At 47.7% G+C, this 18,176-nt stretch overlaps 1 protein-coding gene and 1 long non-coding RNA gene across 5 annotated transcripts in view; both read left to right on the forward strand.

Moving 5' to 3' along the window:
- Positions 1 to 18,176, forward strand: part of LOC105478329 (cornichon family AMPA receptor auxiliary protein 3) — a 333,823-nt gene that overhangs the window by 312,348 nt on the left and 3,299 nt on the right. For all 4 annotated transcript variants that reach the window (XM_024791880.2, XM_011735507.3, XM_011735517.3 and 1 more), the window contains exons 4-5: positions 11,513 to 11,625; positions 15,647 to 15,790. In XM_024791880.2, the coding sequence (XP_024647648.1) occupies positions 11,513 to 11,625; positions 15,647 to 15,790 (257 nt within the window). The remainder of the gene's footprint in view (positions 1 to 11,512; positions 11,626 to 15,646; positions 15,791 to 18,176) is intronic.
- On the forward strand, positions 1,900 to 10,493 carry LOC139359087 (uncharacterized). The gene is made up of 3 exons (XR_011614717.1): positions 1,900 to 1,914; positions 3,594 to 3,649; positions 4,105 to 10,493. It is a non-coding gene; the product is annotated as an uncharacterized lncRNA (long non-coding RNA).

The following is an 18,176-nucleotide window of genomic DNA, read 5'->3' on the forward strand; positions in this document are numbered from 1 at the left end:
GCTGACACACAAAATGGTCAGACTCCCCAGAACACATGGTGTTTCTGGGGATAAAAATTATTGGAGGAAGAGGATTTTTAAAATTTGCAAGCACTGGAGAGTGAAAAGGAAGATCTGTTGGTTTAATTTTCAAGGGAGTTTAATTGCTGCTTTTTAAAACTATATGGAGTATTTGAACTGAGAAGGACTGTAGAGATTGTGCAGGTCAAATGCCTCCTCTTACAGGTAATAGTTATTATATATAAAGTGTTACTCTGTGCCAGAAACTATTTTAAGAGCTTCACATGTATTAACTCATTTAATACTCATAACAGTCCTATGAATTAGATACTATTATTATTATCATTTTCATTTTGTAGATGAACAAACTGAGCCTATTGAGGTTAAATGGTTTACTGAAGTTTCTGTAGTTTCTTAATAGTCCAGGCTACAGCCCAAGTTCCTTGTTCCTTAATCTACTACTATTTTTACTAAGACACTGGCACTCTATCCCTTGCTGGAAGCAAGTTACAATATTATTTTATCTTTTCTTCAAAATATTAGTTTGCTAAATCAGACTTGTGATAAAACTTGGCACAGTCCAGCTAACAGGAATTGTTGCCAGACTTTGGACAAACACATATGCATGTGCTCGAATTCAGACAACACCCCCTCTGCCCGGGCCGGCGGGGAGGACAACACCCTCTGCCCGGGCAAGGGGGAGGGAGGACTGTGTCCATTCGTCTTGTTCTTGCAGTTGGGGCTGTGGGTAAGGACATTCAGCAAATTGCCCATTCCCCTGTACGTGCACTCAATAAATATTAATTGATGATGATGATGATGACAGCTTGTGTTTCTTTTGCGAATGCCAGTACTACCCATTCTCATTCAATTCACCCTCTTTTGTTTGTTAGGGCAAAATTTTTCCAACCTGCTGAGAGTAACAGGTAATTAACACCACTTAATAGCTGTTAAGTAAGATAATCATCTGGGTTTTTTTTTTTTTTTTTCCTGAAAAAGGTTCTTTAGAAGTTGATGGTGCTGCTGAAGATGCAGGCTTACACCAGCTTCGCTCTGTTAAGGAGCGTAGTGGTGCATGAGGTCAACTCCCTCCTCTGGAAACATCAGGCTCCTGTTGCATAAGAGGCCTGGCAGCAGAGCCTCACCTGGGAAACGTGGCTGTAGTGGGCAGTGAAAGTGGGAGGTGTGGCCCTGGGGACTTGGAACCCTCTTCTCTAAGCAGAGTTGGGCTTCCTTCCCTTCACTCTGGGCTGGGCGGGCACCGTGGGTGGGACAGGTTTGAGAGGAGGGCGGGGCTCTCGGCTGTGCTAAATTCCCAGCCAGCTCTAGGCAGGTGGGGCTGATGTCCAGGCTCATTATCATCTGCCCCATGCTGAGTAACTAAAGGCAGAAGATGACCTGTTTCTGCCCTTGTTCCCCTTCCTGTCACCATGCTCTTCCTTGTCAGGTAAAATCATTGTGACTCTTCTCTGGAAGTCTCCCAGGTTTAAAAAGAGACTGGCAGAAAGCATTTCCAGTTGCCATGTCGTTTGCCTGGAAGATGTATAAGGGATGGCCCACGTGATGGAATGGATGTTTTCTTCCCAGGACATAAAGGAAAAAGTGACTGTCTCAAGCCCCTGAATGAAAGGATGGCTGTGAGTGTCCCTTGGGAGCAACTTTGGCCACCACATTCTGCCTTCCATAGTATAACTCATCCTTTAAATCTCCACTTGAGAGGCGGTCATCTCCAAGGGTCCCTCCTTCATTTCCTCACTCAGAACAACGGTTTTTCTCCTTTCCTCCTGCATCGAGTGCTTATGTGCTGCCTCGGTTTGTCCTCTGGCTTCTGTGTTTGTTGTTCCTAGAACCTGTGTTACACCTGGTCATTTACATTGAGTCTCCCCAGCTGGATGGCTTTGCATTCACCACCTAGTAAGTGCTTCTAATAAATATTTGCTGAATGAGTGTGAAATTTGGGCTCTCCAGCACCGGAACAAGGCCTGTTGAACCCTTAACCCCACTGCCCTCCTCATTCTTGGAACATTCCTTTTGGTGAGTGCATCTCCTTTCAAACAGTCTGAGTCTTTGCCTGATCACTCCCTATAGTCTGGGCATGATTTCTACTCCCGTCATCTCTGGCTCAAAGAAGAAAAGGAGTGGGAAGCTACAAGTGTTAAGAAGCTCTGAATTGCCAGTAAATTGTAGGAGAATTTTGTCCCTTAAAAATGTGGTATTATTTGAGAGAGCGCTTTTATTCTCATCTCCTCCCTGAGTGAAATCTTAGGTAGTTCAGTAATTTAACAAGCGTGTGAGGAAACTGGCAGAGGCTTTTGAAATTCAAGTGTGTCTTGATGCTGTATGAAAACAATTATAAAAGGAAAGCTGGGAGGAGTGGGCAGAGCAAGGCTGGAATCCAAAGGTTTGGTCCTAAAAGGAAGCTGCCACCTTACAGATCTATCAAGTGTCCATTGAGATACCAGGAGGGCCAGAGACAGGTGGAAGGAGCTTGTGAGGCTGAATGAAGAAGTGGCCTGTGGAGGGTGGAAAGAATCCGGCCAGAACTGGAGGGGGGATTCTGGAGGTAGAAGGGTGCTGGAGAGCTCACCTCCATCCCAGGAAGATGCCAAAGCCAACCCTCCAAGACTAAAGACCACTGGCCGCAGGGCTGCAGGGCCCAGGGAGCCTCAGGGGTGCTCTCCCACAGGGTGGTGTGTGGGAGAGCCAGGAGCCAGAGACAACTGCTCTTGACTGCAAATGCCGGTTGCCCAGACTTGAGCCCCTGAAGCAGTAGTTGGTGAGCAGGGCTCGGTGAGCACAGGACCGTAATGTGGGAGAAGACCCACAGCCTCTGGGACGGTTGGGTGGGAGGAGGCCTCACACCAGGGGTTTTAAAAAAGAAGCATCTGCCTCGTGTGCTCTTCAGATGGGATTGGGCATATTCCAGGTGTTATGGCCCGGTGACCCTTGTACGGTCTTCATACCTTGGGTCTGTGAATCTCAGCTCAAGTGTTTAACAAAATCACCTGGAATGCTCTGAAAAATGCAGATTCTTGACCCAGAGAGTCTATCTAAAGAGTCTAGAGTGGAACCTGGAAATCTGCATTTGTAACAAGTGCCCTAGGCAATTTGGATGCTGGTGGCTGGGAGACTCTATTTTGGGTATCAGTGCTGAGGAGCCACTTCTCAAACTTTAATGTACATGTAAATCACTGGGGATTTTGTTACACTCTAGGCTTTGATTCAGTAGGTCTGGGATGGGGCCAAAATTCTGCATTTCTAACAAGCTCCCAGGAGAAACTGGATGCTGGCACAGGGACCACACTTTGAGGAGCAGGGTTCTCAGTGACTTACATGGGACCTTGTTAGAAAGGGGGACTCTTAGGCCCCACTCAGACCCACTGCATCTGAAACTTAGTGGGGAGTGGGGTCAGCAATCTGGGTTTTAGCAAAAGCTCCAGGGGATTCCAAAGTATCATGAAGTTTGAGAACCACTGCTAAAAGATGGGGAAGCTTAAAGAAATGGGTGGGAGGCAGGGTGGGAGCAGCCGAGCTGTAGATCAGGGCACTAGGCCCAGTCAGTCACCTCCTGCCTTGGTTTCCTTCTCCTCCAGAAACAAAGCTGAGACCCGTGAATTCCGCTGGAAGAAGACTTCTTCCTCGTGGTGGTGTGCGTACATGCTTTTCTTCTTGGATCAAAGCGGGAGAATTTCCCCAGTCGACTGGCTGGGATCTGTAATTTATGCAGGATGGTTGGCCTGCATCCCCTGCACAGGGTACAGCTGGCGGTGAGGGCCCCAAGGGAAATGACAATGGGGCTAGAGGTGCCTGAGCCGGTCAGTGTCAGTCAGGCTGGAAGCTGGTCCCCAATGAGCAGTGAGGACAGGGAGGGTCAGGCAGCTCCCAGGGTGCCAGGCAGGGCAAGAGTGGAGCCCAGGGCAGTCCACGAAGGCAGTATCTGGAGCATGTGTGGCCGGTTGCAGATGTGTCATGCACAGCTAAATCCCAGCAGGGGCCTCTGGGCCCTCACTCCCTGGGTAGTCAGGAGCAGTGGGCAGCAGGGGTGCTGGTTTTGACCCCCCTTCTCTCTGTGTGCCTTTTCCTCCCTGTGCTGCCTTCTCTCAGTGGAGAGGTGGAAATGAGTCCAAGTGGCTGCCAAGAAGCAACAGGAACATCCACAGTGTGGAGTAAATGTGCTCAGGGAGGGTAAGCCAAGAAAGGAGAAACCAGAGGCCCCATGGGATGGAAGAGTGGGAGGCCTGGAGAGAAGGCGCCTCGGGCTGGAAGTAGCCTATCACTCCTCTGCCCTTCATGCCCTCACTGACCACTGGGCCTCCCCAGGCCGGGAGGAAAATTATTCTGTCTTCAGGTCCTGGGTCACTCAGGCAGGCAACCTTCTCTTGCTTTCTCTAACTTATTTTCCTTCGTGTTCCTGGTGCAGGCCCAGGGGGAAAATAATGTGCTACTGGTTTCCCTTGAATAGTGGCCCAGGCCCTGGCAGTCAGTCATGAGGGTCCAATTCTGGCCATAGAAGGCCAAGATCAAAGCAATACTTGGTCCAGGCATTTAGGAGAGCTGCTAGCAGTGAAGGGTTCTGAGTCACATCCACAGTTCCTGGTGTACATAAAATCAGTAGGTGTCATACTAATTTTATGGTGACTTTAAATTATTCTAGGACAAGACATGGTAGTTCACACCTGTAATCCCCACAATTTGGGAGGCTGAGGTAGGACGATCACTTGAGCCCAAGAGTTGAAGACTGGCCTGGGAAACATAGACCCCATCTCTTAACAAAAGAATTTAGAAAAATTTTAAATAAGATTATAATTCTAGACTAGGTGATTCTGTGTTAGGTTTCTTATGTAGCAGAGCCTTTGTCTTGTGGCTTAAAAATATGTAATAAACCTTGATGCAAATTCCAGGAGGTCAAAACATTTTAATATGCCAGCACCAACAAATAGGGAACACTCAAGTCAACCCAACCCAAGTCCCAGCTGGCAGAGTATTCCTACTGTATCATGCCATTTGAGGTTGGGTGCTAGTCCCTGACACAGCAGGGCCTATGGGGCTGGGCAGCCTTCATGGATGCCCAGGCTGGTGCAGTCTCTCCAAAGACAACCTTCATCCAGAGTGATTAAAGAGCACATGGCCTCCTGGGAGCAAAGGGACCCGGAATGTGGTTTCCTGACAGTGCTTGGAGATGCTTTTCTCATAGTCTTGTGGTTTAGCAAAATCCTAGTTTTCCAAGCATGGCATCCATGTCCGCTCCTTCCTGCTGTCCCCTCGCCCAGATGTAAATCGAGCAGGGGCTGACTGCACACTCACGTGCATGATTATTCATCTGGGAACAAATGGAGAATGATCTCCATGCTGGGAATATTGACTTCATCCTGGGCATCCCAGAGGGATCCTCTGTTTTAGGGCCAGTTTACTATGGGCTGAGGAGTCAAATAGAAGAGATATTATCTTTTTCTCCACACTCGTTGGCTCCTGGGGCAAATAAACCTTAGGGCAGACACACAGAACTGGATTATTGCTGTTGAAAACAGGCAAGGACTGAGGTTTTTTATGATTTGAGAGTCAGGCTGTTGAAACAGCCCTTGGATTCTCTTCCCACTTAAGGAAGCTGGAACTTGGTTCAATCAAAGGGAGTCAGGAGACTGAATCGAAAAGTCAGGAAACCAACTTTGGTTCTGGGTCATTTCATTGACTTTAACGGTAAGAGCAACAAGTTATCCACCTGAGAATGGTCATCAGCTAGTATATGATTACTAAAAATAATGACTGGCCAGGCACGGTGGCTCACACCTGTAATCCCAGCACTTTGGGAGGACAAAGCGGGCGGATCATGAGGTCAGGAGTTCAAGACCAGCCTGGTCAACATAGTGAAATCTCATCTCTACTAAAAGTACAAAACTTAGCCAGGCATGGTGGCGCATGCCTGCAGTACCAGCTACTCGGGCGGCTGAGGCAAGAGAATCACTTGAACCTGGGAGGTGGAGGTTGCAGTGAGCCAAGATCGTGCTACTGCACTCCAGCTTGGGTGACAGAGCAAGACTCTATCTCAGAAAAGATAATAATGATAATAATGATCACAACACAATAGTGGTGTCTTCTTTTGTTGGAGGCTTCTTCACTTTTGAGAGCACCATCATTCATAGTACATCCTGTGTCTCTGGCTGGTAGGTATGGCATTTTACAGATGGGGAAAATAAGACTCGGCATGGGTAGCTACTTTTCTAAAGATCACACAGTTGAGTATTATGTAACTGTAGGAATTTATATAATGCTTTGAGACACTGGGCTAATATATTGAGACTTATGGGATTACAGCTGTAAAGCTTGTTGTCTGAGTCGACAGGGGCATTCAGAGATGGGTGGAGACTCTGAGTCTCACAGCTTCCACTCTCTTCAAGATAAACTCAGCGCCAGGAGCTTCCCCGTGGCTTCCATAGCTGTGACTTTTAATGTGTTTGGTCCCAGGCATGCTGACACCAGCCCCACAGAAATCCTATGCCCTTGGGATGCATGAGGAGCAGACAGATCTCCAACAACAGGGGCGCTTGCTGCCTCTCCATCTTCCTCATCTTCTCCCTTCCCCTGGTCTTAGGGAATCCCTTTTCTTACCAGGAGCATTATTCCCTTGCTTCAACTCCAAGCAGCCTCTTTCTACTTCTTTTCCTTTGGGGGTAAGAACAATCTCTCCCACAACCCCTGATGCCCCTCTCCAGCTGCAGGTCATTGATGGGGTAAAACAGCAAACAAATGGATACATGAATGAATGAGAGGATGCATAACTAGAAATAAAATATTTAAAATGCAGACAAGTAAAATTCCTGGAAAAACAAGATTAAGGACAACAGCTTAGAGCTGAGCTGAGCATGGCATATACTGCTCTGTTGGATGGAGGGCACATGTGTGCAGGGATGGAAACCTGCTAGAAGTTTCTTGCACCAGCCTGGAGAGGAGGTCCAGGGGCAGGATAAATAAAAAGGAAGGAACAAATGCAAGTGGCTGTGAAGAAGCAAGATTTGGAAACAGACTCATATGGAGACTGATGAGAAGAAGGAGTCAGAGATGGTGTGGTTAGTAGAAGTCAGAAATTTAGGAGATAAAGTTTGCGGGAATTGGCAGGAACGTGAATTTCAGCACAGAGTGGTTGTGGGATATCCAGGGGGAAATGTTTGCCAGCAAATGAAAATTGACTGTTAGCATCTGGGCAGGAAGTCAGGACAGGTGGAATAAAGTTAGTTAGCATTTACACAGTCCTTACCTGATATCATTAATGTCCTTGAATAGGGGCCCTTTGCAGTGGCCTTGTTAAGGAGCCACCCCAGGTCAGTGACTTCCATCTCTCTATGCTTTTGCTTTCGTTGTTCCACTTCTAGGATGCCAACCTCCAGTTCCCACACGTGATTAGGTTTTACTCGCCCTTTCCAACTTCCCTTTGATCACAACCTTCCATGATCCCCCCTGGTTGGAATGAATCCCACAATACTCATGTTGAGATTTAGAATTTGTGACTCTAGAAAGCAGGGTAATAATGTATATGACAATTCAATAGGCTGTGGCTTGCATGAAACAGTTTCTCCATTTGTTGAGTGAAAGAATGAGATTGGCACCATTCAACAGCTTCTCTTATTAAAAAAGAAAGTGTTTTCCAAAGCTAAGGGATGACTCAGGGTCATGGGGCTGTGGTGAGTGCTTGCATCAGCATCTCTGTATTTTGCTTGGAAGCTTTAGGGGTGGTCTTTATATAACAGATACTCTCAGAGTTGGGAGGGAACACCTGGTCTGACTGCAAACACAAATAAATAAGCATTATACCTGCCTGGTCGCTATTCAGCCCCTGCCCGAGCATGTCCAGTGACAGGGAGCTGTGTCCTGCCAGCCTCGATGGCTTCTTAAGGGCTGGGTGGATGGTTGGGGGAGAATAAAGAGTGAAGAACACAACTTTGCTTTTCCCATTGATTACTCATTCTGGGGCTTGCTGATGGTATCATATGAGATAGGTTAAATCACGCTATGGTAAAAAAACAACAACACTTACCTTTTGGCAGCTTAAAGCAACACAAGTTTCTTTATTGCTCACACTCTAGCCCATCATGAGTTGCCTAGGGGCCTCTTTCCTTACTTGTGGCTTCAGGATGATGGAGTACCCACCATCTTAAATGCTTTTTGCTTTGTCAGAGGAAACGGAAAAGAGACTCTGGAGCATTTTGTATCAGCCGTTAAGTGGTCTGGCCCTTCTCTGCACATCAATTCTGCCCACAGCCCATCGGCACCCCCAACCCTCGAGAACTGGGAAATGCAACCTTACCACCTTCCAGAAGGTTGAGTGTTGGGTGTGAGTGGAGGCAGCCATAATGGCTATGGCGCAGGCCTCATGCAAATGGCCTGGCTGATTTCCATTTGGTCTAGAAGGAAGAGGTTTCCTACCTCTTTCACATAATTGTGACAAGGAGCAGCTGGGGAAGTAGGTAAGGACCAGTGTGTGTATCAAAAGGTCACTGTCACTCCTAAAACTCTCTGGATTAGTTGGAGGAGCCTCTTCTACTTGTAAGTAGTAGTGTTTTAGGTAGTAAGAGGTCAGTGGTCAGTGTTCTAGGTAGTAAGAGGTCATCTGGAGAAGCCACCTGAAATGGCAGAGTAAATTATTCAGTTTTTTTTCCAACCATCCAAAAGGCTGGAGACCTCTGTGACTAGCTGGCCTCCATTAAGCAGTTTTCTTCTGCATGGAGACAGTGATGAATCCTCCCTGCTTGGAAGGTTGCAGCCTCCACAATCAATCAAGCCCCAAAGAGAGAAGAAGCGGTGGTGATTAAGAGTGGGACCTGTGGCCGGGCGCGGTGGCTCAAGCCTGTAATCCCAGCACTTTGGGAGGCCGAGGCGGGTGGATCACGAGGTCAGGAGATCGAGACTATCCTGGCTAACATGGTGAAACCCCGTCTCTACTAAAAATACAAAAAAAAAAAAACTAGCCGGGCGTGGTGGCGGGCGCCTGTAGTCTCAGCTACTTGGGAGGCTGAGGCAGGAGAATGGCGTGAACCCGGGAGGCGGAGCTTGCAGTGAGCCGAGATCACGCCACTGCACTGCAGCCTGGGAGACACAGCGAGACTCCGTCTCAAAAAAAAAAAAAAAAAAAAAAAAAAGAGTGGGACCTGAAATCCAAACTGTAATCAGTCAGAGATTTGTCATTGGAGTTGGAGATGGAGATGGAGAAATAATGGATGATTCAGGCCCATGGTGGCTGTCTCTAAACATGTTAATTACCTCAGCTTAAGTGGCTGAAACCAATGATTAGAAACTGTGGAGATGTGCACAGCAGAACTCACAGCCACTGCCTCCCAGGGCTAGTGCACCCGGCTCTGAGAAAGTGGGCTTTCTCTTTGAATGGAAGGGGGTAGGGTGATGCCTTGGCTGGGGGTAGATAGGGTTGGTTAGCACAGCTCTGAGGTCCTATGAGGAGATATACTAGGGACATGGCGTGCCCCCTCCTGCCAGGTGGTTGAGATTCACAGGGGCTGGCTGTACCCAGTTCACCCACCAAGGGTCACCACATCCGGAATGATGGCTCCTTTGTTCTGATTCTTCAGGTGACTGCCTAAGAAGTCTAAGGTGAGGGTTAATGCAATTCATCTGCACTGGACTTTGAGACTAAAGAAGGTGCCCCATAGTTACAAAATGTCTTACACGTGTGCTGTGCATGTCTTTATTTTTAATGTGTGCGTATGTGTTTCTCTCTCTGCGTCTGCCATCTGGGGTAGTTAGCTCATCTAACTAAATTGAGAGACCAAAGTCATGGTCCACACCCAGATGGGATGGTTTGAGGGAGTTTGTTCTCCACCCAAAGACATCTTAGTTTGTAACCACAGGCTGCATATCTAATGCCAGCCAGCCATGTTGTAAACACGTGCACTTGGTCAGTTCAATGCACTTTACCAAGTATTTGTTAAGTCTCTCCTAACTGCCGTGCATTGTACAAAGGCACTTTGTAAATGGAAATGAGAAAAGAATAGACGTTGGCTAAGATGGCTGGCAGAATGCTGGACAGAGGAGTCTGTCTGTATTGGGAGGTGGGAAGAGGATGATGACTCCACAATGGATAGATTAGGAAAGTACCCCTGGGAGGGGGTCAGAAAACATGCTGTGGGGCCCAGAGGTACAGGGGAGGGTGGGCAGAACTCCCAATAGAAAGTGGCATTTGAGGCCAGACACAGTAGCTCATGCCTGTAATCCCAGCACTTTGGGAGACTGAGGTGGGCAGATCACCTGAGGTCAGGAGTTCAAGACCGATCTAGCCAACATGGTGAAACCCCGTTTCTACTGAAAAATACAAAAATTAGCTGGGCGTGGTGGCAGACACCTGTAATCCTAGCTACTCGGTAGGCTAAGGCAGGAGAATTGCTTGAACCCAGGAGGCGGAGGTTAGAGTGAGCCGAGATCACATCACTGTACTCCAGCCTGGGTGACAGAGTGAGACTATGTCTCAAAAAAAAAAAAAAAAAAAGAAAGTAAGTGGCATTTGCGATGGGCCTTGCAGGATATTTCAAAAGATTTTGATAGGAAGACCAAAGCATTCAGGATAGCCTAAGCAATACAAAGTATATTTATATATTATATAAATAAATATATTTGGTAATATATATCTATATGTCCCTACATAACTGGGTAAAATGGTGCATTTATATATGTAACCTTCCCTACTGCTGGTCTAGGTGCCAAATTTCTTACAGTTACCCTTTAGCTTACAACTTTGATTTCTGATAAAATGTAAGCACCCTTAGGAGCAGCTTTTCAATGCTTTTAAGCTCCTTTTACCCATTTATACCTGTGTGGCTGGGTTGGAGGTGGAAGAGCTTAGTCTTCCTGCTGGTTGCTTCCCACCATCAGGCCTTTCTTGGTCAGGATCAGTTTCTTCCCTCTTCCCGCAGAGGCTACACTGTCCCTCTTCATCATTGCTAATTGTTCTTTTTCTTGCATTCCTCTTGCTCCATCCACCATCAGGCAAAATACCACTGCCTCCTGAGGCTGGCCATTTTTTCCTGACCCTCCTATATTTGTGATAAATGTACATATTCACTTTAGGTTTGTGAGTTACTGTAGGAGGACACACAGGGGCCAGAAAAATAAGAGCAGGGCAGTTATGGACTCATTAGAAACCCTTGCAGTATTTCTTCTAGTGGTCCTGCCTTGGGTCAGATGACACATGGACTGGACCAGCTCTTCCAGTCTTCCCAGTGGCCATCCATGGGTGACCCCTAGGAGCAAGCATGGTATTCTATTCATAGCAAGTAGTGCACTGAGGGCTTGTGTCATTTGGGTTTGGGTATAATGAAAAGAGGAGTGCCATAAAAAGAAGAACTTACCAGAAATGGATCTGTGTTGGGACAGTGGCTCTATGTTGCTCAAGGGAGGGCCTTTGTATCAACTGCCTGTGAGAGGCAGTGTCCAGGCAGAAGTCAGCTGCCATAGAAGCAGGAGTGGTGTTTTCCTTCTCTAACTCAGGGCTGTGTCTCTGCTCCCTCTTCAGCTGGTGCTGCCAGAATACTCCATCCATAGCCTCTTCTGCATCATGTTCCTGTGTGCGCAAGAGTGGCTCACGCTGGGGCTGAATGTCCCTCTACTTTTCTATCACTTCTGGAGGTAAGTCGGACTGGGACTGGTCTATCCTCTTTCTTTTCTGCCAGGGCAACCTGCTCTCCAGTGATGATGTCCCCCAAATAGACAGCTTCTAGTGCCTTCCAATCATCCCTTCCTTTCTGGGTCTCTGTCTTTAAAGCCCATTCCCAATGTGCTCTCAGGCAGCAGGTCCAATAAGAGAAGGCCCTTTTTGTTGGTTTCATTAACCACAATCCCATCCCTTGCAGGTCAGTGTTAAAAGCATCTATAGTAGCATTCACAACAGCCAAAGAGTGGAACCAACCCGAATGCCCATCAACTGATAAATGGAGAAACAAAATGTGGTATATCCATACAATGGAATATTATTTGTCAATAAAAAGAAATGAAGTACTGATATATGCTACAACATGGAGTCCTAAAGAAAGGATCAATGAAAAAAGCCAGACACTGAAGGCCACATATTTCATGATTCTATTTATATGAAATGTCCAGGATAGGCAAATCTATAGAGACAGAAAGTAAATTCATGGCTGCCAGGGACTGGGAGGGAATGAGATAGGGAATGACTGCTAGTGGGTCAAAGGTTTTCTTTTTAGGGTGATGAAAATGTTCTGAAATTAGATAGTCATGATGGTTGCACAACTCTATGAATATACCAAAAACCACTGAATTGTACAATTGTATACTTTAAAAGGGTGACTTTTATGGTATGTAAATTATATCTTAATAAAAAAAAAAAGCACCTACCAGATGGGCTGGATTTTCTGGGACAGTTATAATTTCATATATTCTATTCCCTTCTAAGACCATGCGTCAGATCATGTGATTTTTGGCTTTTTGTAAAATAGAGTCACCATATGGACACAGGAGGCAGAGGTGGAGGAATATCAAAATAGTAGAGAGGGTATTTGTGCAGATAAGTTGCCTGCCCTTGACCCTTGGCTGCCAGAGCATTGGACCCCAAATTGTTTTATCATTGTTATTCTACCATAAAATCTGGCTTGAATTTAGCCACACCTAAGACATGCACTCCTTCATTTAGAAAACATGCAGAATACATTCTACACGCCAGGCATTGCGAGGGATTTCACGTTAAGTGTAAAGCAAAACCTTTACCCTTAAGGAACGTACATCCTAGTGGTAGAGGGAAATATGTTCTTAACAGACATATGAGGAATACAGGTAGGAGCATAGAGAAAGAAACACTTAAGTAGACTCAAGAGTGACTTTGGAAAAGCACATTCCAGAGAGAGGGACCAGCATGTGTAAAGGCCCAGAGTTAAGAGAGCACTTGGTGTGTTTGGGAAATAGTAGTTGTTCAGTGAGGTTGGATGTAGGGTTCTTCAAGGGAAATAAGAAGAGACAGGTTGGCAGACAGCTGAGAGTATGGTATGGAGGGCCTGAAATGATTTTATGGGGAAGGTGCAATTAATTTATTTTTTAGGTAATGGAAAATGATCAGAAACTTTAGAAGAAGACAATGGCATTACCTGATCTGATTTTTAGGAAGGTGGCCTGGGAAGTTGTGTAAAGGATGGGTTAGAGGGGGAAATATTGAGATTGAAATCCAACTGGGGGGTTATGGTGGGAACTCCAGGTGGAGAGATGAGAGAGCCTTGACCCATGTAGTGGGAGTCAGAATGATGAGAGAACAGAAGAACCCGTGGAAGTGAACTGGACAGGCCTTGGCCCATAATTGGGTGCAGGTGAGGGAGAGGACGCCTCTAGGCTGGGTGGCCGGGAGGTTGATGGTGCCATTGACCAGGGCCAGCAGGGTAGAAGAAATCTCAGGTTTAGGGAGGAAGGAAAAAGATTCAGTTACATCGAGAAGCCTCACTTTAAGTAAAGGCAATCTGCTATCATCTGAATTAGAGAGAAGTCAAATAGGAGATCCAGGATTCACAATAACCAAGTGAGCTGGGTTTCATTTTCTGTGTTTGACAGATGGGGACACAGAGACTCACAAAGGTTAAGTCAGCTGTCCAGCGTTGCTCAGCTCGGACGTGGCAGGGCTGAGGTTACGTCCCACCTCTGTACAAATCCCAGTCCGAGTCCCTGCTGCCTGACACACTGCCCCAGGGGCTGGCTCTTCTTCCCAGGAAAGGAGTTCGTCCCAAGGTCCTTCAAGTAGGGGGCTGTCAAGGCAGCGTGTCAGAAATGTGATTGACAAAACATCGATCAGGGCACTGCTTGTGGGGCTAGCACTTGTCCAAAAGGGAGGAAAAGGAGAGGCAGCCAGTGTCCATAGACTTGGAAAGTTCATCTCTATGGAGGAAAGGAGGGGCTATAATCTCCTTGCCAGTAGGCACTTTGTCTTACCTTTTTTTTTGAATCCCTGACAGGATCTAGTCTAGTTCCTGGCAATTAGTAAGTTCTCAGAACATGAAAGGAAAAAAGAATGAGGAGGAGAGGAGTCCTTTAAACATCAAAGGCCTTATACACCCTTTATCCCCCTTTCCATTCCCCCGCCTTTCCAACAGGTCCAGATCAGTGACATTTCTCATACAGAGAAGGTCCCCTCCTGCTCTGGCTCTTAGTTTGTGTAAAGGAAATAGGACTGTCTGCTGTTGACTCAGTACCTGTTCTTCCGAGGTTATTTGCATACATCACCTCATGTAATAGTCCACAACAGCCCTGTACGGAGGGTAATTCCGTCCCCATTTCACAGATGAGAAAGTTGAGGCTCAGCTGGGTTAATGAGTGACCCAAGGAAAGTCAGTGTGGTGACCAGTGACTGGCAGGGCCTTTGCTCTTTCCACGGAGCCATATGGCCACTCTGCCCTTCTGTCTCCACTTAATGAGGTCACCTGGGAATAAAACTACAGTGACAGCAAATAGCTTTTGAGATCGCTCCCAGGAAGAGGAGAGGTGAGTGGCCTGGAGGGCTGTGAGCTGGCAGTTGTCATCGAATCTGGCTTGTGATTTCTTTTCAGCACAGTGTCAGTGACAGATAATGTCAGTGCAGTTCTCTGAAGGGGAAGGAGGAGGGAGCAGAGATGCTGGATCTGCGAGTTGCTATATTGCAGGATGTTCTTCAAAGCCAGTGTGATTAATCTCCCGGTTGGAGCCCTCTCCCCAGGCCCATGCTCACCATTGAGAACCACTGTCTGTCCCAGAGCCCAGGGAAGCCATTTATTTGCACTCCTGGCCTGTGGGTGGCTTTACCAGAATGACTGAAAAAGGAACTCGCTGAGAGATTCCAGCTGTACTTTGCTCTTGGGCTGAGCAGGAGGCTGTGGCCAGGTCCCTGGGGGCAGTGACCACTTCCCAAGGGACTCAGGAGGCTCAGACTCCTGCCCCAGGTCTCACCAAGCCTGATGGCTTCCCTCCTCAGGGGCTGTGGCCAGGTGAGCCTTGGGAATATGGTATTTTGGACTCCCCTCCTCAGGGGCTGTGGCCAGGTGAGCCTTGGGACTGTAGTATTTTGAAGTAGACACAGTTCATGTTAGCTGCTCCCCCTCCTCCTCTTTCCCACCCACGTTCTTTCGCTCACCCAGCTGCCGTCCGGGGCCCGCTCTCTCCCGACAGATGGCTGATGTTCTTTTTTAGTTCTAGGTCCCACTATCAAGAAGGAAAGCACCTGTAAACTGCTCTACACTCAAGTGGGAATAGGATGTCCTGAGGTACTCAGGATTTTCAATAACGGTCTGTGTAAAGTAGTTTTTAGGGTAGAATGGAGGTACGGTGGTGCCCCAGCAGTGGCAGTAGAGCCCCGTACCTCTGCCTACACCTGTCCTGAGAGGCGGCTCTTCCTCAGACTCCCAGGCAATGCCAGGTGACACATTTCCCCTTCTGTTCGAGCAGCTGTGTATATGGGTGAAATTGCCATGATGCCAGTGGGTCGGAGTATTTGGGGATTTACTACCTGCTGGAAGATAGTGGCTGAGCCACTCTTCAGCGGTGCTTGAGCTGTGATTTGGGCAGAAGGCAGGCAATCGCTCGGCAGGGATTGCTCGACAGAAGCCCTACATCAGAAGGGCTTGCCCAGGTGCTGCCAGAAGTACCAGGACCTCGGAGACAGTGATGTCCTCTCTCCCTGCAGGTATTTCCACTGTCCGGCAGACAGCTCAGAGCTAGCCTACGACCCACCGGTGGTCATGAATGCCGACACTTTGAGTTACTGTCAGAAGGAGGCCTGGTGTAAGCTGGCCTTCTATCTCCTCTCCTTCTTCTACTACCTTTACTGGTGAGTAGCTGCCCCTCCGGGTGGTTTTGACTCCTGCAGCAAAAGGAAGAGAATTTCAGGCTGGCCTCTGGGAGGCAGCCTTTGGGAGATGGCCTGCGAGGGTGGGAGTCAAGGCCAGTCGGGTGTGGGCCTAGCTGTCTGACTCTGGCTCAGGAGCAAGGGCTTCTGTGTAGATAAGGAAAGGGGCAGGAGATCCTGCAGGAGGCCTTGCCTGCTGATGGGCACATCCTTAGGGCCATGCAGTGAAAACACCCTCTCAACATCCCTTTGGAGGTAACTGGTGAAGTGCGGTTGGTTACTCCTTCTTCCCTATAGGGCTTCCTGCCTCTCTCAACTCTGCAGCTCAGCCCACTAGGTTGCCTGTGGTCCCGGGGCTCAGGCTTACCCTCACTGTCCCTTGCCCCGTGGCCTGTTTGCAAGGATTCTTGGGAACCATAACAGACGCTCCAAACTCCCTGCCCCAGTCCCACAGTGGCTGTCATGGTTCATAAAGTGGCATTTTGGGTCACTAAATGCTTCATTTACCGTTTTTCCAATATTACATAACACCATTCCAATTAAGAAAAACCTGCCTACTTTGCAATCCTGTTTCAGGAATCTCCCCTCTTTGCACCTCTCCGCTCAGAACATCCTAACTAAGCAGATAGTTATAAACAGACTATCTTGTGGTTTGACAGCCCAGAGTGCCTTTTCCGCAAATGTCTCCTCCTCCTTCCTGCTCCTCTTTGGCTCATCTCTGGGGACTCTCACCTGTCACTTGCGATTCCATCGTTACCTGTGGCAGGGCCATGGTGATCTCCAAACCTCCCAGTGATGTCTCCAAAAGGGCATGGTTGACAGCAGCCAGGTGAAGAGGAGGAGAGGCTGGGATGTTGGACTCCACGCCACACCTAGGTTTGGATTGGGCTGTGGCAGGGCAGAATGTGGCTGCATTTGTCCAGCATTTTTTATTTATTTTTAAATTTTTATTTAAAGATGGGGTCTCACTGTTTCACCCAGGCTGGAGTGCAGTGGTGCCATCACTGCTCACTGCAGCCTTGAACTCCTGGGCTCAAGCGATTCTCCCACCTTAACCTTCTGAGTAGCTGGGACTACAGGTATGTGTCACCATGCCCAGCTAATTTTTTTTTTTTTTTAATTTTTTGTAGAGATGGGGTTTCACTGTGTTACCCAGGCAGGTCTTGAACTCTTCAGCCCAAGTGACCCTCCTGCCTCAGCCTCCCAAAGTTCTGACATTTAGAAATGAGCCAGGCTTTGTGCTCAGAGCTTTGTACGTATTGCTCAACTTATGAGATAAATACTATCCTCACTCACATACGAAAAATGAACTGAATCTGAGAAGTTTATGTTCCTGAATTCACAGCTAATAGTGTCACAGCTATAAGTAATACATCTTGAGTCCGATTTCAAAGGCTGAACTCCTTTCTCATTTTCCTTTTTTTTTTTTTTTGAGGGTATCACTCTGTCTCCCAGGCTGGAATACAATGGCAGGATCATAGCTTGCTGCAGCCTCAAACTCCAGGCTCAAGGGATCCTCCTGCCTTAGTCTCCTGAGTAGCTGGAATTATAGGCATGTACCACCATGCTCGGCTAATTTTCGTATTTTTCTGTAGAGACAGGGTTTTGCCATGTTGCCCAGGCTGGTCTTGAACTCCTGGGCTCATGTGTTCCACCCGCCTCGGCCTCCCAAAGTGCTGGGATTACAGGCGTAAGCCACTATGCCCAGTAGCTCTTAACTGCTGGCTATCTTAGAAAACCTCTAGAAAAGTCTTTATCAAAGTGAGGGGTAAGGAAGGGAGGAAGGTGTGCTTTTTAAAAATACAGATTCCTGGGCTTATAGCTACCTATTCAGACTTTCCAGGGCTGGGCTCCGCATTTTAAACAAGCTCTCTGGACAATCCTGATGCACACCTTGGTGGCTCTGGAGCATTCTACTTGGTTCTGCCTTCCCTTTACATCCCCTGCGTCTGCAGACTCTGTGGGGTGCTCTGGAATGTTTACTACTCCAGCTTGCGGGGAGCCTGACCGTCTTTGAAGCCTCCGGAGATTTCCACGGTGCCCAGTGGGTTCACCTAAGTCTTTCTGACTCCAAGTCTGAACTATCTGACAACCAAAGGCTTGTCAGATGGGTTCGTGTCTTGGGAAACATACAGAGCGTGGACAAAGCCGTTGTGGGCTTAGGGACTGGATACCTCGGAGGTTAGGTTTCTTCCCTGCAGCGTGCTCAACGCTGCTTTCTTTGTGGAGTCACAGGCTTCCCCTTCTGCAGAGTCATGGGCTGAGTGGCCTGTCCCTAGAGACAGCGCTCTCTCTCCTGTAAGCCAACAGAATGAGACCAGTGTTTTAATTAGCTCCTGCCCCTTTAGCCTGGGATCCACCTCAGTGT

Source organism: Macaca nemestrina, chromosome 1 (assembly GCF_043159975.1).
Source record: "Macaca nemestrina isolate mMacNem1 chromosome 1, mMacNem.hap1, whole genome shotgun sequence".
Classification (NCBI taxonomy): domain Eukaryota; kingdom Metazoa; phylum Chordata; class Mammalia; order Primates; family Cercopithecidae; genus Macaca; species Macaca nemestrina.